Source organism: Chelonoidis abingdonii, chromosome 4 (assembly GCF_003597395.2).
Source record: "Chelonoidis abingdonii isolate Lonesome George chromosome 4, CheloAbing_2.0, whole genome shotgun sequence".
Taxonomy (NCBI): Eukaryota; Metazoa; Chordata; order Testudines; family Testudinidae; genus Chelonoidis; species Chelonoidis abingdonii.
In genome coordinates, this window is record NC_133772.1 from 146,535,823 (window position 1) to 146,559,854 (window position 24,032).

Genomic DNA, 24,032 nt, shown 5'->3' on the forward strand with positions numbered 1-24,032 from the left:
CCATGGATGTTGGAATACAATGTCTACCTCAGATTGAGATACCAAATTACTACCACACTGAGCTATAGCCAACATGCTGAAACTCTAGTTGTAGAAAGGTGGTCTCCAAGGCAGAGCAAGAGGGCACAGAATCCTACTTGTCATCCAGAGAAGAAATTTAAAGACTGATCATCAGCTAAGCCAAGCCTGAAGTCACAACTGAGAGAGAGAAGAACCTAACCATCACCCTGCATGCAAAAGAAGCTCAAATTTTTTGCAACATCAGGACTAGTTCTCACCTAAGACTGATCATGTTAATTAGAGACTCTAAGAAAAAGACATGTGCATTTGTATAGAATTCAGAGATGTCTGAATTCTCTTGACATTCTATTTGTGTGTGTCTAACCTTTTCCCTAGGAAGACACTAAAAATCCCCAAATCTGTTATCTAATTAGTAAGAAATTATATTGGTTAAAAGTGTTATTCCAAAGCCGTTAAGTGCTTGATTTTAAGAATAATTTCTGCATCTGTATAAAAGTGTCAGGAAGATGCAGACAGTGTATTTTAATGTGGGAAGGTGAATAAGCTAAGTAAATAAAATCTAACATGGGTCGTATGTTCTCAGAAACTTAAGGTGGAACAGCTCAGTGGGAAGATATAAAGAAATAATTTTACGTATTATACTCCCTTAAAACAAAAGCAAGAGTCAGCTTCTGTCTTTAGCAGCCTCTTAGCCAGATTGCCTTTCTTTTAATCTAATCATTCTTCCATAACTTTCCTGTAAAGTATTGAAGTGTAATTCTTGTGAATTTTGATAAATGATTTAATTACTGATCATAGTAATTGGTGAGCCAGATAAATTGAACCATTGATATATTGATTGGGTTTTCAGTTGTAACGTTTTTAAACATTGCATTGTGTTATAATTGATTAGTTTAAGGGAACTACAAATAAAATAAAATATTTACTTCATATTTGATTGCCTATCTTTTACTAAATCTGTAAAAGCACATTAGATTTGTTCCCCTCTTGAAATTTCAATGCAGGAAAACAACCCAGTTAAGAGTTAAAGGTAAATACATTGAATAACCCTGTATTTCAATGAACTAAAATCCTATCACCGCTACATAACCTAGAAGTTATATACTACATACTCTTCACTTTGCTATTAGTGCTTTGCCACACAATTTGACTGAGTTCTCAGTAATAGGAAAATTTCTCCCCAGCAGGATCATATTATTTACACTGTAATGTCAGATGAAATAACTGACACAGTTGAGGTTCTCAGGATCATGTTTAATTTATAAATTCACAGGTAAATACTCAAACTTCAATGAAGATTGGCCATATACTGTACATGCAAATAAGCTCCTTACATTCTCTTTCTTGAAAGGTTTTATGAAATATGCTTAATAATGTGTGTTCAAATGTGTGTATTAGTAGACTCTCTAGCAGTAGAACAGCCAATAAAACTACAAATCGTAGAAGTTTGTATCTATAAGTTGACACCAATTGCAACTTATTTACTTGGTAAAGTATCCATAGCCTCATTACATATAACAAAGCAAACATTGTTTTAAGTTCAAATTGTCAGTCAGATCACATATGACCAGTCCTTGTTTAAAAAAAAAAAAAAAAAAAAAAAAGTCTACATACACATCTTGTCATATTCTCATGACTTCATGTGGTTGGCACAAATATGTAGTTAATATTTTCTGGGCTTGTCTACCAAAAAACTCTAGTGACAGTAAGGGTGCAGTATTTTGCCATATTACTTGCAGCTAGCAGGACTGAGAGATTTTGACAAAGTGTATGATTTCTTTAGGGTCTTGAGAAATGTTTTGTATTAACGATTATAGATGCCCTTCATAAGGTTTGCACCTCATAATCTTGTAATGATAGTGTAACAGTTCTTCCTTCCTTGTTATCGCTAATCATCTTCTTATAGCTTTCATTATCTGAATTATTTTCTGGAGTCTTGTCTTGAGCCTGATCCCCAGAGTTGCTGAGCGTCAATGGGCACTTGGCACCCAGCAAGTTCTCAAATTTACCCTTATTTTGTAAATACCTTGAATCAGTTAGTGTGTAACTCTGGAAAGCATGAAGTAAATTTTTTTAATATAAGTGAATTATTAGTTATTTGGTCCACAGATCCATGACTCAGTTATGTGCAGCATTGGAGGTGGACCAAACTTGGCAGTAAGGGAGGTGTCTCCACCAGAGAGAACACCAGATTTCATCTTCCTCTTTAGAGTATGTCTGCAGTTAAAAACTTATAGTTGGCCTGTACCAGCTGACTTGGGCTCACAAGACTTGGACTATGGGGCTGTTTAACTGATGTGTAGATGTTTGGGCTCAGGCTTGCGCCCTGGACTCTAGATCCCGTGAGAGGCGGAGGGTCCCAGAGCTTGGGTTCTGAGCCTGAACATCTGCATCATAATTAAGCAGTCCCTTAGTCCAAGACCGAATCGCTGGCATGGTCCAGCCCCAGCGTTTTAATTGCAGTGTAGATATACCCTTAAACTGCAGGCAGACAGACCTGCTACAGAACATATATAAAGAAGTGGGGGTGAGGGAAGAGAAGGCTGAAATTCTTGAGGTTCTGCTTTTATCAGCAGAGGCAATCGCCTTTTCTGTTCCTCCCCTCCTTGCTTATCCGTGTGGAATGCATCATGGGTAAGAAGTGAAAGAGAGCTGGACACTGTCTCCTGCACCTCCCTTTGCTGATTGAGTGACTGCATGGACTTCTGTGGTGACCCAGGCCCTTCTCAAGGGCTCTAGGCTGAGAGAGCATTTCCTGCAGCCTTCCTCCCTGAGCAGGACAGCTTCCAGGAAACATTGGCAGCACCTCACAGTAAATTTACCCAGACAGAGGCTCCAGGACTGTCATAAGTGGCAGCTTCGTACCACGTGAGGGGTGTGTAAGATGAGGCACAATAGCAGAAGGCCAGGTGATCCTCCCGCCTAGTTTCTGGAGCCCATGCTTATAGTCCTGAATGTTGTCCTGGAGCCATGCCCAGCGTCTTCCTGACAGCTGCTGCGGCAGCAGGGATATCTCCAGTTTGTCTGCTTCTCATAATTTCTGTGAGCCGCAGGAAAGTGTAAATGACCTGATTCTTAGTTCTCATAGTTGCCTATTAGTGAAAACTGACATCATTCTGGTCAACTTTCACTCTGTGATAGCAAAGTTTAGTACAGCAGGCCAAGGCATTGGGGGTTTCTGTCTAGACTTAAGAAAATAACTTTCCCTTCACATCTGAAAGTTTAATTATCTCTGCAATCATAAGGTCTATAAAAGTTACCTGAGAGTTTAGCTAGCAGAAACTTCTGATCTTGCCATTTCTGAGGGAAGAGAATACCATTTCCGTCAACTACTTTGGCTGCTATGGCCTACATTTAGAGGATAGAAAAAAGGGGCAAAATGTGAATTTTAATGTGATTAAATGAATTAAAATCTTTTTTTTTTTTAGTTCTCAAACATAGAATTACTGTACTACACACAACAAAACATTTGGAACCCTGTTCTCATGCTAGAACCCCACTGTTAGAAAGAAGGTTGAAAAAGGCCTGGCTTTTTTAACTGAGAAGGAAGGGAAAACACTTCTACTTTTTTTTTTTTTTTTTGTAAAGCAGAATTTCCTTTCCACCTATACAGAAAACTGGAGACTAAACTAAAAGAAATGGCTATCTAGAGTCCTCTTTGGTATTCTCCTCCACTAAGGAAGGGGAACTTTCTGACCCTGGGTCATACTCTTCCAAGACAGATTGTCTCCTTATTAATGTTTTCAAACAATGATTAAGTGATTAAAAACCTTGGCATTCAGTCAGAAGGGAGAGAAGTTCAAGTTAGGGCACTTCAAGGGAAATATTTTCTGCCTGGATCCAACTAGAAGGTTGCTAACCTACTTTAAGGGATGCAATTAAAGCAGAATGGCCATTTCCCAATAAAAACAGGAGGTATAATATATGAGATGAACATCTAGGGATTTGAAAAGGAAAAATCAGATCTGTAAAGTACATATTGCCATGCCTTCATTACTTATGGAAACAATGATACTTTGGAGCTTTTGTTTCTGAGGTCAAATAACTAAGTTTCTGGAGAAATTGCCAGCAGTGGCCAGATGTTAGTTTACACTTTTTTGCCAGCTCTGTTATGACATTCTCATTATACCTAAAAGACAGCATACCTAGCAAATTTAAAGTTGTCATAATAGACTTCCTCAGCTTCTTTTTTATATTGGATATATTTGTGGATACCCTGAGGTTTTTAACTGGAACTATAATACCTATAGGCAGAAATCAGACTTCATCTTTGCTTGAGATCATGGAAGACTGATAGCAACTGTTTCACCTGGATATCTTTGAAAAAAATTTTAGAAGGAAAGGTGGGGAGGCTTTTTGGAGAGAGTTCTTGTCAGTGGTGTCTGGATTAGTAGAAAATTGGTCATTACCATTGTCCAGACTTTAAGAAAGATTTCAAGACTTATTTAATTCAGTTCATTCAGAAATCCTAATAAAAGAATCTGGATATAAGAAGAAAACAGTAAATAAACAGTAGTCTGGTCCATCTGTGGTCTTAAATAAATTTATTTTATTTATTTTTCATGGATAACACTAGAAACTAAATAGCTGAGTTTGAACAAATGGAATTTAAAGATGAGTGAAATAGAAAAATTGCTACACCAGTGGCCTTTCCATGGCAGAAAATTTCTTATTTGTTAACTTTCTTTTCTCCTACATAGCACGTCATCTAATCTGTCATTCATTAATATAATTCCTACACAAAAAAAATGTTAGCTAAGGTTCCTTAAAGGAAATGGCCACTCACACAAACCTTTAAAACCAAAGAAATGTCAGTTATGATATTCTTTTTTAGCCTGCTATAACCCCTATTCATCACACTCAGCACTTTCACTAACAGACGCCTCCTCCCTGAATAAGTCTTCCAACGTGTTCAGTAACAGTACAAACACCTCATTCCTCAGAATCTCACTGTACTGTGAAACCTTAATTCTGACATCAATAGACATTTACATGTTGCAGAACATCAGTGCATTGCTGAAGTGTATGATGTGGTGTTTTATCATAGAGAAGTATGTGATTGGAGTTAAAGTTTTGAGGTAACATTTTTATTTTAGCATAAGATTAGTTTTTAAAACAGTGGCCACCTCTGAAAATATTGGTTTAAATGACTTGCTTAGCATCATATAAGAAATCTTTTGGTAGAGCCGGGGATGGAATACCATTCTCTAAGGTCCTAGATCAGTGGTTCTTAATTGGCTCTCCACAGGCTGCTTGCGGCCCAGTCGGTACAGAGCTGCACCCCATGTGGCATCCTCAGGGCCATTCAGGTAGTATTGGATGTGGCCCACAATGGAGAAGCACTGTCCTAGACCCATATCTTGACAACACCACTCCAAAGGGGCAAGGAGGAAAGCATGAAATCATGTAATTAAAGATTATCATTCACTGTATGTCTCGCATTGTCTTACAGAGGTGGAGATGCAGGAGTAGCCCATTTTAACGAAAGTATAGCCAAGTATGAAGACTTAGTCTAATCTTTCTGAGAGATAGCATGGCCAAATGCATGAAATTTGGTTTCTGTTCCCAGCTGTGCCAGAAGTGATCTTGGGAACCTTTCAGATCTTCACACGTTTCCTCTGTGAAAATATTCTGAATGACACTTGTGTAATAAGAAGAGCAGTGAAGCACACCCCTGGTATGTGGATTAAATAAGATTTGAATTTATCTCCTGAATGCCAGTGCACGTTTCCATAGAGGAATTTCTCATATGCTGTTGCAGCTCTGCTGATCTGGCACTTTCTTACTTAAGGAACCACATTGAAATTACTGTAATTTTGTGGCTTTACTTTGGCATTTTCTTTCTACTTAAGTAGAAATTGCTAGTACTATGGAAAAGATCCAAGTATCAATCTGTGCCATTATTGGAAAGCTGAGGTTTCTGGGATTCCTGTTTAGCTAAAATCCTAAGCATGTTCCCCAAAGACAACTGGAGTACATAAGAGTTCTGATACATTTTACAAGTCTTAGATTTTGTATGACTCCTAGCACCTGCAGTACTCCTGTACAAACAGCTACTGTGGTCTGTACTGGACACAGTTCTTAAATTTATCAGACTGATATTATTTTTGCTATATAGGAAACTAAACTAATCATGGAAGTATGCCGTGTGTCTTGTGACTGCCTTCCTTTTGTGGCTTTGTAAAACTAATGATTCTTCTCAAACGGAACTGCACTCTATTTTGCGCAATATAGTGTTTTGCAAATATGTAGTTTAAGAAAAATGTCTTGCCCTTTATGAGTTGTGAAACAGTATACCATCTTAATCTGAGGACTTCAAAACTTCTATTCAAAAGTTTGAAATTTTGTTTATTTCTGGACTCTCAGTACATACCAGTTAAAATGAAACATGTTCTTCCTTCCCAATAATGTAATGTACAGAATCTTGAAAGATTTTTTCCATGCCGGGTGTTCAAGAAAAGTATTGACATTCATGCTTTAACAAAAACCTTAAAGAATTAAAGTTCTCTTTATGTGGTATGTAGAAGACAATATCATAATTTTCCAGGCTTCCCTATGTAAAGGTCAAGGTGAATGGAGTATGTTCAGACTGTTTCAGGTTTCTCCCTAACTTTGATAAATGCCTGCATATCACATTTATTTTTATTTTGAGTTGAGTCTCCAATGCTCCTTGGATCAGTGGATAATGTTTGTGGTGACTTGGTGTTGTCTCATCTTCTGTGTTCCTAAGGGTTAGCAACAAGAGCAGATGAATTGTTAAGGATCCTGGATTAATGCAGATACCTTTTAATAAGCAAGCAAACTGAGAGAAACAAACTCAGCAGAGTTCTTTCTATAAATCAGTAATATTCAGTTTCCATCCAGGCAGCTATTTTAAACAATTTTATATTTGATTATAAATTCAGTATTGCTAACCACAAGTGATGAAAAAATCATGTCAGTTTCTCCAAAATCATGAGATTTTTAAAATTGATTTTTTTTTATTTTTTTTTGTCTTCTGGGCTTTGAGCCTTTAAGGTTTGTGTTTTCAAGTGTCCCCCCACCCTCACCCCCACCTCCACCCCCCGGGAACCTTGAGAAATAGAAACATTCTCCCCTCCTCCTCTGCACACCTTCCAGTTGGAAGCTGAGCTGCTTATGCAATTTCATTACTCCAGGAGCTGAGGCTTATAGCATGAGACAGTTGCAGGTGTTGCTAAAATTGGAATTAATGCATTTCATGAGCTATACTCTTATGTTTAAAAGAAGTCCAAGTGTTTGAATCAACTCTGCCACTAAAGGGAAGAGTTAAGGGTTACTGCTTTCCCAGCTGCCTTGTACCACTACGCCTGTAGCCTCAGGGGCAGCTGTGGGGTGAGCTGGCAATTATATAGTGGGTGCTGTCCCTTCTTGTTGCAGCAGCTCCCCACTGGCCACACACTGTGTCACAGGGGAGGGAGGAGAGTTAACTCCAGCTGCTCTCCCACACATTTCCTGCCATACTATGGGACACCCTGGGAGAGCAGGACAGAAACTTGAATGGCTCTGTCTGAAGCTAGGGGAGTACTTAGTGAAGGATGACTCGCCTTCCCCAGAGAGCCATGCAGATCATAAAAAGGTAGCGGGGAGAGAGCAGAAACTGAGAACACACAATCAGTTATGTTCTCTGATTATCTGTCCCAGAGCAGGTTAGACCAGCTTGGGGTCTATGAAATTTAGAGTTGTTGGAATTTGTTTTAGTTATTATCTGGAAAGGATATTAAATTTAATTTCAATCTCTGCCACCCTATCGCCTTTCAGGGACCCCCTATCACAACAGCCTGCTGTGTATGGAGAAACTTTTTCAGTAGGGTGCCTTCAGAGTTCTGCTTCAAGGGGTTCTATTTCCCCCTGCTTCTTCATTCCAAAAAAGAAAGAAGGTTGACATCTAATATTATATCTGACATCTCAACAAATTCATCTGCTGCTTCAAATTTCAGATGGCTACCCTTTCTTCAATAATCCTTTCCAATAAGCCTGTGAATTGGTTTGTGACACTTGACTTACAGAAGCTTATTTCCATGTGGCAGTTCATTTGGCTCATAGGAAGTATCTATTTCATGGTCAATGGACTCCATTACCAATTCAGAAGCCTACTTTTCAGTCTTTCAGCAGCTTCAAACATGTTTAGAAAATGCCTCTCTGAGGTGATAGCATATCTGAGGGGACATGGCCTTCAGGTGTTCCCCTTTCTTGATAACTGGTTGATTCAATGGGCACACTTCCCAACAGAGAGATTCGTGTAGTTCTTCAGCTGTTCTCCCATATAGGTCTCACAATCAACTGCAACAAATTTATTCCCACCCCTACTCGGAGGAGCAAGGTTGGACTCAGTGTTATCTAAAGTGTACTTTCCTTGAGGTTTTGTACAATAAAACATTTCATTTCAAACCTCTACAGTCAGCCAAAAACATGTGTGACAATCTGTCTCACCTTACTAGATCAGATGGCAGCATGTCCTCAGGACTCCATATTCAAGACCCCACCTCCATCCTATTCAGGGGGCTGATAATAGTTTTATCAACCAGTCAGGCACAGCATGGACTACTGGTAGAAGTACCAAAAGTGCTGCCATCTCCGTGTTGGTGGACAGACCTTCAGATCTGTCAAGGTGTTTTATTCCACCAACCTGCCCCCTTAGATTCATTGTAACAGATGTGTTTAAGCAGGACTGAGATGCACAGTAAGCCAACCTCCAAATACAAGAGGTTTTGGATGCAGTCTCAGTGATACAAATAAATTAGAAGTCGGAACTGTTTGTCTAGTTTGCAAGACTTTCCTACCCTTGCTTTGGTGCACCACTGTTCAGGTCCCAACAGACAATGCAACTGTGATGCACTATATAAACAGCAAGAAGGGGAAGCATCTGCCCCACTGTGATGGAAAGTGGTTCTTTTGTTGGCATGATGTATTTTTTTTCCATTGAGTCAGCCTAATATCCTTTCATTTGCTGGCTGCTCAAAACAATTTGGGAGATTATCTCAGCAGGAGGGCTTAGTCACCCACAAGTGGGAGTTGAAAGACTTGGTTCTGCAGCAAGTATTTCTGAAATAGTGGGTCTCCTCAATAGACTTTTATTTGGCTGTTAAAATATTTTAAGGATCTTGTAAAATGTGCAAAAGTGCATCTGAGTTATTTATGCATCATTAAAAGGATGCTAGCAAAGGTTTAATTAGTGTTTCTAGATTGCTTTTAATGTAGTCTTGCTGTAGTAGATGAGTGACTCATGGAATAGATGGTTATAAAACATTTAAATTGTTCTGGGATAACTGTAATTCTAAACATTCCTTTGAATAAATATAACTTCTTCTGTTTTCCTGCACTGCCACCCATTTTTTTGAAAAATATGCAGACAATTGTTTAACAAAGTTTGTAAAATCTTCACACAGTAAACTATGTCCTCTTTTCAACAAAAGATTGCAAAGTTCTGTACAAATATTGTGATACGTTATTTTTCCCACTTCACAGATGGGTAAACTCAATATTATCTAAAACACTTTCTGATCACAGGCTGAAAACTCTTTGGATCTACAAACATACTTCATGAAGTTTGAGTATGAATAAACACATATAGCCATCTTAATTAAAGTGGTGTCTTTTGAAGGGTTAGTGAAGCTACTGTTTAAATACTTGGAGGCAGCAGCATCATGTGTTGTAGATTGCAGCATGCATTTTGAATGGAAATGGAGAATGTGTTCTGTTATATTTGTGGCTCAAAGGAGGTTGCACCTACTGGGTGTCCTCTGTCAATCCTAGCTTTTTCTTAAAATGTCAGATGGTATACTGTTAGCAAGTTTTTCTCATAAAATAGGTTAGCACTAGTCTCTCTCCTGTCATTGCTACTTTGAAATCAGCAAAACTGATGTGGAGTACCTCTTTGGAGTGCTTAATCACAACAGTAATTTATCAGTGTTGTAGCTTGTCACAGGATATTGTATTATAAATAATTTTACTAGATCATAGGAGACCTCCAATGCCACTAAGGATTTGTCATCTTGGATGCATCTTGTTTACCAGTTCCTTGATACCTATTGAATATTAAATACTATTTTTGATTTTAGGAACTCTTAACTTCAGATGAATGATTTACTTGTATTGAATTGTGGAACACTTCTCATACAAGTATAAATTTTCCAAAACTATGAACTGAACAAGCAGAGGTCCAGTTATGGGCATAATTTTTGCAAGGTCCAAACTGAAATTTTGAAATGTTCTAAAATCATATTCTATTTCATATATTCAATTAATTTAAATTGAGTTTGCTTATTTACAGTATACAGTAGAACTTTAGTGTTATGAACACCTTGGGAATGGAGGTTGTTCATAACTCTGAACCAAATGTTATGGTGATCCTTTCAAAAGTTTGCAACTGAACATTGACTTAATACAGCTTTGCAGAGCTATGCAGAAAAAGAAATGCTGCTTTCCCTTTATTTTTCAGTAGTTTTCATTTAACACAGTACTGTACTGTATTTGGTCTGTCTTTCTTCCCTCCCTCCCTCCCCGTCTCTTCTGCTGTCCGATTGCATACTTCTGGTTCCAAATGAGATATGTGGTTGACTGATCAGTTCATACTGAGGCTCTACTATAGCTTTTTAAAAGCAGTAGTGCCTTCTCTAAAATACCTCTATTTTTAATTACACCCCCTCCCCAAATGAAGCACTGTCTTAAACTCAAGGATCTGGTGTACAGTCAGCCTAATCTGCTTACTTGGCTGATTAAAATAAATGTTTTTACTGGTAAACTGAGCAGAGTTGATCTGGAACTCTCAAATAAATATGGAACCACACTTTTTTTTGTTAAAGTCACTTTTCAGAGAAGAAGCATGCTTTTTCCATAGTGAGTTATTTTATGCCTCTGCCTTGCATAGTTAGTTAGTTGCTGTTGGTGAGAAAAAAAAGTTTAATTCAATTTCAGGTACAAATGTTGGTCTGTTGTAACAAAATAAGCAATGAGCGTTGGTACTGTAGCTGATATAACTTTGTCACTTTGCAGCTAGATTTTGGAAGATGAGTGATTTTGTGTACCTCCTAGAAGAGAGCCAGTGATTAAAAATACAGTCTAAACTTTTAGTCTGTGCATGACCACTATAGGCTATGTTCTGGTTCTTTAGAAAATAAGGCTTTTCTTCTTTCTATTATTACTTTCCACAGACAAACAAAAAGTACTGTATGATCAGGTGAAAGATTCTAGCAAGGATTATTTGTAAAAATCTAGGTAGCATTACTACAGGAGAGGAGTAGCTGTTACTGGAGAGTAATGTTATGAAGTAATGACGGTAATAATAATTTAAACATTATGGTGGCAAACCAGGTCAGGGACTCATTGTGCTAGGCACAGTATGAACACGCAGAAAATGATAAAAAGCTTGCAATCTAACAGATAAGAGAATAAGGCCTTGTCTACACAACAGAGTTTTGTCGGCAAAAGCTGTCTTTTGCTGACAAAACGGGAGGTGAACAAAGTACAAAGCTACTTTTGGTGGCAAAACAAAACCACTTTGATGAGAAGCATAAAGCTGCTTTTTTGCTTTTGGATAGGTTGGTCAGCCTGCTGTCTTCCTCCACTCAGACACACCACTATCCTTTCCCTCCCCCTCACCCCTTTCAGTTGAAAAGCTGACAATCTACTAGGATGCTCCTGGAATGATGAGATTGAGAAACCTGCATCATGTGATGTTGTACCTGCCTTATGAGGCATTGCAGACCCTTCTCAAAGCACCCTGCGGCCAGTTGCACGGTGGGATAGCTACTCCAGCGCACTGCTCTCTGTGTCAGTGCAAGAGCTGTTTGTGTGGATGCACTTCACCAACACAGTGAGCTAGTGAGGAGATGCACCAGCAGTTTTAATTAAAACAACGTAAATTTTACTGACAAAACTTTGTAATATAGACAGGGCCTAAGTGGATAGGCAAAAGAAAAAAATAACCAACTGCCTAGCTTGATCATGAGAGAGACCAAAAGCAAAAAGTATTTGGACTTGAATATTAAAATCTGATGCAAACTTTCAAAACAGAGTTGGTTGGGTATGATGGTCATATTATGTGAATAGTGCCTAAAATGTTTTAAACTCTGTCTCTACTCTCAAGAACCTACATCCTTACTCAGAGCCGTCCCTTGGGTAGGGCAAATCGGGGCAACTGCTCTGAGCCCCGTGCTTTGGGGTGCCCAGCGGGCTGGTGTGATTGCCCGGTGTGGTCAGTCCCGGACGAGACGAGTCAATGCTCCAGGCCTTGCACCCCTCCTAGGGATGGCCCTGTCCTTATAGTGTTACAGTATTATAATTTTATTACATATCTTCATAATGTTCTAACTTTGTGTGATGCTTAATTGATTAAAAAAAACATGGTGCTTCCCAGCAGCGCCTGTACTGTGAATAGAATAGAAAAGCAGACATAGGGAAGGGTGTAGGAAAGAGAGACAAGAGTTAAAATAAATTTATACATATAGTGAGGAAATGATGTAAGCTCTGACTCTTAAGTAAAAACTGAGCCTTGGGCAAGAGGAGAAATAGTAAACAGCACTAGCGTATAAAGCCCTGATGCGGTAAAGCACTGAAGGATGTGTGCAGCTTTAGAACTACTTAGGTGCTTAAAGTTAAGCATGTGATTTAGTTCTATTGACTTTATTAAAATTGCATAAATGCTTAACTGCTTTGCTGGATCAGGACCTAACTTGATAGTGGAAAGTGAAAGCAGTTTTTGAAGTGGGCTTTAAAAGAAGAGTTGAGAGCATTTGAGACCTGATTCAAAACTCATTGAAATCAGTGGAAGCAAGTTAATTGGGATTTGGGGAGTGGGGAATTATCACCGGAGTGAGAGAAGTCTGAGAGTCAGTCAACAAGAGTTGAGTTGAAGTAGAGAGAGAACAGACTCACTCAAGATGCTTGGAGAGAAAAGGAATGAGGAAGAGATTGTATTGGTAAGGAAACAAACAAGTGAGGCTTTCTTTAGGATAGGGAAAATAGTATGCAATGATTTTGTAGCACCAACATGTTGGAACTCCTTTTTGCGAAGATTTAATACATCATGGAAGCAACTAATGTTTCCGTAAATCAAAGAAATGTTCCACTCCTCTCAGTCTGGGCTGTAGGCTTTAGCTAACTTTATTAGAACTGTTCTGTGTACAGTTTAAAATGGTATTTGAAATATGAGATCTGAGTGTGGTGTAGTTATTCATTGCTAAATCATTTTCATGGAGTATATACTCATGGCTTATGATTCTAATACAATCTTTTTTGTTTTGTTTTTTTCCAGTATCCTCTTATGTATGGTCTGATTCTTGTGATCTGTTGGTGTTCTCTGGTTTGTTTTAGTCGAATTTACATGGGAATGCACTCAATTTTGGTAAGAGAAACACCACACATAAATCTGTTACTTTACGTAATGACAACAACATATACCTGCTTTCATATCCCTCTGTAATATTCAGATATTTAAACTACACTAAGGTATCTTGTGCACTCTGGTAATCTGAGGGGCTTTTTTCAGCATATGTTACTATATGTGGATCCAGTACTCTGTTGTTAAATTTAAATGAAATAAATTGTTTATCATTATATAATTTATTAGCAAATAGAAAAATTATGAAGTCTACAAAGATTTTACCTAGTAACTTTATAAGTGTGCAGAAAAGGCAGCTGTCTAGAACCCTAGATGCTTTTGACATAATTTTTTAAAATAATTACGTAACTAAAACTAGCAAAATGTGTGCCCTTATTAAGGGGTAATAGTTTATTTCTGATTGGGTTTGTAACTAAAAACATTTTCACCACACATACTTAAAAACAAAATAAATTGTATAAAGCATTTTTTCACATAGTAAGACTGGCTGAAGGACCAATATTATGGTTAAAAATTCCATATCAAGCTTGTTAACTTATATAAATTATTTACACAATTGGCACGTTTGTTTGCAGTTTCAGAGCAGAACTCAAGGACTAACAGGCAAAGGAACAAAATTGCCCTTTCGCTCATTGATAGCTCATCCAGAGAAGGGTTGAAATACTTTGTTAGGGCATGAGAAAAGCTTTTCATGCTCATTCAGCTTTCACTTGTCACCTTGGCACTTTGCAAAAGCATCAAGTTAAATCTTATTTAAGGGAAGAAGACTTTCATGCTAATGCACACTGGGAAGAGAATGTACTTGGTCAGTAGTTTTGTCTTCCAGAATATCAAGGCAACACATCTGCATGGTCAAAGGGCTTCTCCCACCCATTTCCACTGCTGCTTTTCTTCTTAGTCATAATCCTATTTTTGTGACATATCTTTGTATGGATTAGACTAATACTATGCTGCTTCTGTCTTTGTAGTAACAGTCAGTAATGCAGCATGATGATGGCTTTATAGCACCAAAAAAAACACACATTGATGGAGTAACCCTTTTTCAAACATACAACTTTGGTAATTCACAAACATGGTAACCAAATTATGAAATACATCTGGCAGGTCAACTTGTTTCTTAGTCATGATATATCAAAAATTACCCAAGTAGGGCAGTCTCCTTTTTTTTTTTAAAAAAAAAAAAAAAAAAAAAAAAGACACAATGCTTAATAAATAAAGCATATTCAGTACAAATACACCTTTACCCCGATATAATGCGGTCCTTGGGAGACAACAAAAAACAACTCATCGCATTATAGGCGAGACTGCGTTATATCCTCTGTTCCTTGTTCCCTGACTGCCCCCTTGAGGGACGCCACCCCCTACCCAACCCACCTGTCCCCTGACTGTTCCGATCCCTATCTGCCTCCCCACTCCCTAACAGGCAGTCACCGGCAGCGGAGGAAAGCGGAGCAGCTGAGCCCAGCCTGCTCCACTCCTCCACCTCCCAGCCGCGGTGCTCCACTTCCCGCTGCAGGCGAGTGTGGGGAGGTTGGGGAAAGGACGCCCCCCATATTCACTTGCAGCGGAAAGCGGAGTGCTGTGGCTGGGAGCTGGCGGAGTGGAGCGGACTGGGGCCGGGCTGCTCCACTTCTGCCACTGCTGGTGAGTGTGTGTGGGGGAGCTGAGCGACACGGATGGGGCCGGGGCAAGGGAAGCACAGTGGGCTGCTCCCGGCGCCTCGCTAATCCCCTGGGCCACTGTGGGGCCCCCAAAAGTGCCCTCCCACAGCTCCTGCCCCCCATGCGCTGGGGGAGGGAGCCTCTGACTGCTCCCGAGACCCTCTGCCCCTTATCGAACCCCCGGCCTGGCCCAGCACCCTTAATACGCTGCTCAGAGCAGCATGTCAGAGCTTTACCATCTTGTATGCGAACCCACCTTATATTGGGTCGCGTTATATTGGGGTAGAGGTGTATAACGATAAGTCTGTGACACAGCAGAATCATTTGAATAACAAACTAGTATTCAAATAAATGGATTCTTCCTAACATATATTACAGCTGTGTATTTCTACATAATGTAAGTAGTAGAGATATCAGTACTTCGTTGTTGCAATCCCAGAGCGTACTTGCTAAGGAATTCTGTTGTAGGCCTAGTGACTATTAGTAATATCTAACCGTGACGCTATCTGCTAGTTTTTTTTTAAGTTACCAAATTTTGTTGCTGTTGGTTCCATTCCTACCTGGCAATATTTCACAGCGGGTTTTACCTTTGTCTCATTCTTAGGAGTGCAGATACCAGAACTTGGCAGCTTCAGATGGGGCTTAGGACCACTTCTGTGAAAACCAGTCCCAGAAACCATCTCTGCTGAATCTTAGGCTCTTTGTACATTGCATTAGAAAAGGAGCAAGTACAATTCCTTCCCCTACTATTAGAACAAAACTAGATACATTGTGAAGGGTTAAATGTAAGAAAAAGGAGATTTCAAACATGTGAAAGAATCTCTACCTACAAAGCAACTAAACTATTCTCCATGCTAATGTAAATTACAATCTTAAATGAATTATTGTAATAGTTATTTCAAAGTTGGATATGAAAAATCCTAAAAATAAAGTATATCATACTAAATGATTGTATCTTATCTCCTCTCAACAGGATGTTATTGCTGGATTTCTGTATGCTATTCTCATCTTGGTTGTCTTCCATCCAGCTGTGGACCTGATTGATAACTTCAATTTAACTTACAAGTATGCACCACTAATTATCATCAGTTTTCATTTAGCCTTGGGAGTTTTCTCTTTCACTCTTGACACCTGGAGCACATCACGAGGAGATACAGCTCAGATTCTGGGTTGTGGTGCTGGAGTTGCTTGTGGATCTCATTTTAATTACATGTTGGGTCTAATGCAAGATCCTTCCCCAGATACATTGCCTTTAATTCCTCCCTCCATCACTGTGACTTTATTTGGAAAAGCCATATTGCGGTTATTGATTGGAGTAGTACTACTATTGTTAACAAGAATAGTGATGAAGAAAATCACCATCCCACTGGCCTGTAAAATGTTCTCTATACCATGTGATGATATACGACAGGCAAGGCAGCGCATGGAGGTTGAACTACCCTATCGCTATATTACATATGGAATGGTTGGGTTTTCTCTCATGTTTTTGGTTCCTTGCCTGTTTCTTTTTATTGGTCTTTCTTGATGCAGACTTATTCACTTGGCAAGGGAAGAAGGGAGGTAGTTGCTTAATGTAAAAAAATGTGCACCAGTTGGCTATTGGCAGACTTGTGAACTTTGCTTTAGCAGGGACTTTAACAGCAATACAGGACAGGCACTGCATTTAAAGGAAATTGCACATCTTAGGTATAGTGTCGGGCCAAAAGCCAAAAATTACTCTCCTGAGAAGTGCTATGCTCTGTAAATGCCATGTCTATTCTTATTGCTGTAATGAGGTGTGTGTATATCTACATGCAGTACATATATATGTGTGTATACACGTACGTAGTGAAACATACATCATACTGTACTTGTATACTTTGGCATATTGCAAAGGTGTCTGACAGCTGATCAGAAAGTTCCATTTGTGTTTGGTTTAAGTCACTTCATAATAACTTACCAATTAATGAACAAACAGCTAATGGAACAGCTTATGTGTTTTCCTCCATTCTTCCCCAAACTCAGTTGTTTATATAGACGGCATTTCTAATGGACCAAACTTGCAGTGAGATCAGTTGTAAAAACTGAAGTTATTTCCTTCAATCCCTTCCACAAAATAAAATGTCTAGGTTGACATTGGTTTTAGGTATAAATAAAACTGTTTGATTCAGGTACTGTATTTTATGGCTTAATAATTGTGCCTTTCTGTTGCTAAATTAAGAAATGCCATATACTGTGATGTAAAAATATGACAGCTAATTTTATTTTAAGTCATACATAATTAGGCAGGTATTTTTAAATGTAGATGTCCACATATTAGAATGGTTAATTTCAACTATACTGATCACAATTTAGCTTATTTAAAATTACATAGATGGAATGAGCTAAACAGTGACTCACTAAGCTCAACAGGTTGTGAATGGACAATAATTCCCTTTTATAGGTATTTTTTATGTGCATTGTCAGTTACTGGTAGAGGATATATTTTTCTGCAAATTGTCTTAATTGTTTATATACTGGACAGGTATGTCTAATAGTAAGAAATTATAAACAATAACAATGCACACCCTAGCTATAAATGGCCTCATTTGTTTTGTTATTCCAAGCTGATTTTAAAAGGGCCACTATTTTTAGAGGTGTACTTAAGAAGAGATCCTCTTATCTTGGCTTTAAAAAAAATATATAAATTTTATGCACAAATTGCATATGTTGTAATTCAAGAAGTCTTACCACTTTTACCCATACCTAGACAAAATATATAAAGGTCAAAGCAAATTTCATTGTGATCATTCTATAATAAATTAAACTAAGTGTTTGAAGCAAAGACAACAGCTTTGTGAATGCATAAACTATTTGTGCACATCGGGGTTGTTTTGAATGGCTTTTAACAGTAATGCACTTTTTCAGTTTTATAGTGCCCTCTTTTCTGCTGATAAGTAAGATGCAATCCTCGGACTATCTAATTTTACATGAACCTGGGATTTGAATTTCATTTTGTCCATATGATTGTTTAGGTTCACGTGTTGCGTAAGCGATATGTCAGGAGTTGTTGCAATGTTGCAGTATTCTGACAGGACATAACTTGTGTTGTGTATCCATATTATATGTTCAGGAAAAACCTTAACTTGACTAAAAGCTTTCTGTTCTAGCTTAGCTATTCACTTTAATGTATAGTTTTGTCGAGGATTACTTGGAATTGAAACTTTTTGATTTGGAGATATGAACTCCACACTCTATTAATAATATGTATATTAACAAAACTTAGTAAAGGCACTGACTGACTTCCTATCTCTTTCTTATTAGACCAGTCAGTAGATCTTCTTATGGTACGCTGACATCTGAACTTTTCAGATGTACATTTAGAATGCACTGTTGTTTATGAATGTATTCCACCGTGTTCAGTGTGTTAAACCACTAACTCTTTTTAATAGGTGAAGAGATTTTTAGCTTGCAAAAAAAACCTTGGTTAGCTTGTTTCAGTACTTGTGTATTTATATTTATGATTTTCTATCTATTCCTTTATTACAGTTTTGTGCTTAATGTGCAGTAGAAGTTAAATCCCATTTCCAAGGTGTTGAGAGAGGAGATTTTTGTATTGGTATGGTTCTGGATTTATACTTCCATGTTCTGAGCAAATAACTAGGGAGAATATATAAAAAGGCTTTCTTGCTTTAAAGCCCCGAACAGATAATTTGTAGCTCATGTAATATTAAATTGGCCCTGCCAGAGGTAGAAATAATATTTTTAGAATGGTTTCCTTTTCTTTTAAATAGCCTGGCTTCACTGTTCTAGTGAAGAATGTTTAAATAGTAGTACAAAAGGGCAGTTGTACAAGAACTAATTGTTCCAAGTAAAAAAATGCTCTCATGGTTTATAGGAACTTGAAATTCAAAGCATGGGATTGCTTTTAAGGCCGAGTTTATAGTTGTACTGCACTGTTATACCATGAATGCAAAAGAAATCTCAGTTGCTGAGAAAGCTCAGTGTGTACTAGCTATTAAATCACATGCAGTCATGGTTTCCAGAGTAGGAAAAATTGCACTGTAGTTTTTGTACTGTTACTCTGTATATGTTTATATTTTGTACATTGCATTTGGTAGTTTTAAAATGTCATTTCTCGTGCACAGAGTAGTTTATTCTACAGGAAAAATGTACATCCAAATGTCAATTTATATAGCACTTTTACAATCCTGTCCTTAGATCATTGCTGCTTACTCGAGTTTACATTAAAATGGAATATTAAAACCTTTCTTTCATGTTTTATAAGGGGGTTGGATCATGTGGGTAGTGTAACAGAAGATGCCAGGCAATTACAGAAAGCAGTATGAGGCAGGGAAAAGAGGCAGAAATGCAAACATTTAACAAAGTTGAACTTTAAAGAAAGTTCATATGAACATTTGATTGAAAGTCTAATTTTGTTTTGTGGTTATATTTTCCAAAATGATTCCTCCAAATCTGTAATTAACACTTGGCAGTTGATATAACGTGAATGTGTTTTAATTGGCCTAAACAGACATTTTATCCCTTTATTGTTGGAGATGAACATAAAAAACAAAGGCTTATAGTTGGAATATCAGCTTGTACCAAAATTAAAAAAAAAAATGCTTTAAAATGACGGTGGTTAGCAGTCTTTTCAGAGTGGGAATACACTTGAAAGAACTTACTTAATTATTCAGATATATCTGTGCTAGAGAACGTTTCTCAATTCCAGATACTATTTAAACTTTTAGAAATATACTGTTTCTCTAAAGAAGTAGAGCAACATCCATTACTAAAAGATATTAGAATATTACATTTGAGTTGGGTTTTGTAGGTTACTGTATGAAATTTAAATACGACTGAAAATAATGTTAATATAGGGCCTAATTTAGCAAAGAATTTTCTACAAGACCAAAGAGGCTCTAAAATATTGACTTGTATGTGAGCCTTAAAAATGGAAAGCAAGATGAATTTATTTCTGACCTGGCGCTTAAATAAGACTAATATATGTATTACACTGTCTTTGGATACATTTTTTAATCTATTACTTTTTCATGTTTACAGTATAACTACCACTTTTGCTTCCTAAACTAATGTTGAGCTGGTTTGTTTTATGCAGTCATGTACAAGGCTCTTAAGCATTTGATCATATTTGCCTTATTACTTAATTTGCTAATACCTCTTTTTTAAAAAAATGGTATTTTAAAGGTAAATTGGCAAACCAAAAGTAAATTTTGCTTTGTTTTAAGTTTACTTGGACTTTTCCTTTTAGGTACAGCTTTTTTCTGAAAGCTAGAAAGATATATTTTAAAAATCGCATCTCTAATATACTTTTTTAACCACAACAGTGTTAATTGTCCAGATTTTAAAAGTTGTCATGTTTTTTTCTTTTTTACTGTTATATTTTAAATTTGCTTCTGTATTTTTGTTACTTATTTCCTGGTTTTTATGTCCCAGAGAGGGTCCTATACTATTTGTAAGCAAATACAAACATTCTATTACCTATGTAAAGATTTTGTCATTTTGAATTTGTAAATATTTAAAGGCTGTTAGTGGCTCAAGTTCATGAGAATAAGCCATGCATGCTGTAAATAAATTCATCTATTGTGCTAAAAGTGGTTTTATCTCCGTATTTGCTTTCTAAATACGAAAGACAAGCAAGATTTTTAATTCAAATATTTTAAGGTATTGGTAGTCAACACATGGGAAGACATCGATGCCCAGCTCCCATTAACTTAATTGGGAGTTTTTAAATCCAAGTCCATGCATACTGAGTGGAAAATTTACCTTTAAAGGCTTGTCCCTGCTGTAGTATGTAGATGTACGTCACTGTGCATGTGGAGTAGCTTAGCTAACCTTATAAGATACAACTATAACATACTCATTTTTGAGAACTGAGTGATTACTTTTTATAGAATAACATATAGGACTCAGTCCAATTTCACAGCTGTCTTCTTTTTTCATTTTTATTGTTTTCTTTATCTGGAACTAGTACTACATTTGCAAAAGTAGATTCCCCTTTGTATTATAATTATGATGATGTAGGACAAGATCCCAGAATAATACCTAAAGCAGAAGAATTAATATACTGGGAAACTTCAACATGTTGAGGCCAATACACTCTATTCAGTTCTTTTAATGGCAGTGTGTTTTGCCTTGTGAAATTCACTGACATTTTAGAAGTGACTTTGAAGCAATTGAAAGAAAATTGATCGGTCTTACAGCCTTGCATTCCTGTCAGGAAGGCTCCTTGAATGATTTGCATCACTTCTTTATTCAGAAACAGCTGACAAAAGCTTAATTGGTCACTGCATTTTTGGCATAAATAGCTGATCCTGTTCAGAATTTACTCTGGATGTAGCTATTATATAATTTCAGATAATTTGCATTGGTTACCTTTATACAGTTCTTCCTTCTGAATCAAAAGGAGGAAAAACACCTTAACTTGGAAAATAAAATCAGATTAGGCAAAGTAGCACTTAGTTCTGGTGAAATATTGTCTTTAAATTGCAAATATGACGTGCTAGAGCCAATTCCAAGTTGGAAACTATTTTGGAAATTATTTGCAGTTACTGACCAATGAAGACAGGTTTTATAAAACCTATCATTCAGTAATAATGGTTCCAAAATATAAATTTGGCTCTTTAAGTAGCCATTGAAAAATTTCATAGGTGTACTGGTGGGCTACCAGTAACACAGAAGATTTTAAAACACACACATTGGCATTTGAAAACTTTTCTTTGATACATTCAGTTTTGATCTGGAAATAAACTAGATGGGGGTGAGAGAACTCACCAGAAGAAATAGATAACAAATTTGTGTTTACAATATATAGGCAGCCTAGTTAATAGTTACTTCTTGCAAGGTCCATGAAGAACAGAACATATTTAAAATTTAAATGGTAAAATTTACTTTAAAGCTATTTATTTTTCATTGCAAATAAAGACTTTATTAAGTTAGAGGGTTTTAGTAGTACTTGATCTTTATTTAATTTTATAGTTACTTTTCTTTTGGTTTTGAAAGTCTAATGAAAGTCAAGGTTGTTATTACTGAAATAGCCACCAGGTTTCATGACTTCATTCAGATCACCCCAAAACGGCATAACTGAAATTAGGTACATTCAGGAACTGGTAACTTTAAAAAACAAAGAAGCCCAAAACAAAACAAAACAACCCACCACTCTACAAACAAAAAAAACAACCGAACAAAAAATCTCTATAAAGAATAAAAACTCATAGGCAGATTTTGGACCAAATTTTGGTGTCCATAAATGTGATGTCAGAATTTGGCCTATACTTGAGTTTACAGGATCTGTAGTATACTGCAGCTGAAATAGGAATTTCACAGAATAAGATACATATAAGAGTGTAATCATTTGTTGTTTTCTCCCATTAATGTTGTTGTGTTCATTAATGAAAGCAAATATTCAATATAAAATATTTTATAGACTTTCTTCAATTTGTGAGGCTGCCAGCAAACTCTTTCAGTAAACAATAATATATTTTTAAACTGTTGTCAGCCTCTCAACATCTTAGAGAGAACAAAAAAAACCCAAACTTGCTAGCATAAGTCCTGACTTATTTGCAAGATCACATAATGGTTACTGTATGATAGTGTTCAACCTGACATATAAAGATGATAAAAACTGTTCTGGTATTTCTTACATCATGGTTAATGCTTTTGCACTCATTGTACGCTCTCCACAGTTGTCAGAATTAATATTTAATCTTTAACTGATAACAGAAACAATATTTGTAACTCCATCTGCAATAACTGGGTAATAAACTGCTGTTGGAATCAAATGTTTGGTCATTTCTGCGTCCCATGTTAGAAGGGATATGTTAGAAGGGATGCCTGATGTAAGGGTAGATTGTTGGCTTGAGAACCTATATATTTAGCTCTTCATATAGTAACAATCATTAGGATGACTATGTATGGTATTTTCACATTTAACTTTTGAATCCTTCTGAAAACACATTGACAAGATTTTTACTGTCTGATAGAGTTATATGGCATATTTGTCAGTGTCTCACACCCTAAATGGGAAGCCAAATCTTTGATCAAATTAGATAAAATATTTTATTGCTGAGAACTTTAGGTCCTACCTTCTTTACCACCTTCCCCATTCCTCACCCTTTCTTGTTCACAGAAGCATGCTCCTGCTCCACAGCATCTGATAGAAATTTGCTTTCTAGAAAACGAATCAAAGCAGGCACACAAAGCAGCAAAGTGTCTGATACAACCCACTGGTTTGATATGTATGTGTTTATTATTTTATACTAACGTAGCACCTAGGAGCCTTAGTCATGGACCAGGACCCCACAGTGCAAGATGCTTTACGAATACGGAGATGGTCTCTGTCCCAGAGAGCTTACAGTCCAATTATAAGACAAAACAATAGATGGATACAGACAGACGGGAGAGTACGCAAAAACAATTTGCCAGTGTTGGTCAGCATGATAGATGTTAGTACTCATAGGCCTCCAAAATGTCAAGTGAGGAAGTTTAAACAATCAGTGCATTATGGCATGTTCTACCTTAAGAAGTGCATCAGAGTTCAGAAACATCTGAAAGAGGCAGGAAACAGATTACTCCTCCCTTGCCATTTCTATTCTGATTATAGGGAATTTGATATCAGTCCTCCATGCTTTGCTAATTGCAAATGCTTACAAGGTAGCTGGGACATAGAATCTTCTTTCTATCCTAGTGTAAAATAAGTAAGGTCCTACTAAATTCACAGTCCATTATGGTCATAAGATTTTTAAAATTTTCACGGTTTCAGATATTTAAATATGAAATTTCATGGTGTTGTGACTGTGGGGGTCTCAACCTAAAAGCGAGTTGGATGGGGGGCTGCAAGACTATTGTGTGTGGGAGGTCATGGTATTGCCACTGGTGCTTCTGCACTGCTACCTTCAGAGCTGGGTGGCCAGAGGGCAGCTGCTGGCTGGGCACCCAGCTCTAAAGGCAGCACCACTGCCAGCTACAGCACAGAAATGAGGGTTGCATGGTGTCAAAGTTAGACTCAGGAC

General features: G+C 37.3%; 2 protein-coding genes across 2 annotated transcripts in view; both read left to right on the forward strand.

Annotated features, from left to right (window-relative positions):
* Positions 1–22,802, forward strand: part of SGPP1 (sphingosine-1-phosphate phosphatase 1) — a 30,842-nt gene extending 8,040 nt beyond the window's left edge. Inside the window, exons 2-3 of the mRNA XM_032789173.2 lie at positions 13,295–13,384; positions 16,016–22,802. Of these exons, the coding sequence (XP_032645064.1) occupies positions 13,295–13,384; positions 16,016–16,567 (642 nt within the window). The 3' untranslated portion in view covers positions 16,568–22,802. The remainder of the gene's footprint in view (positions 1–13,294; positions 13,385–16,015) is intronic.
* The window catches only part of WDR89 (WD repeat domain 89), an 88,913-nt gene that overhangs the window by 7,175 nt on the left and 57,706 nt on the right, over positions 1–24,032 (forward strand). The window lies entirely within an intron of this gene.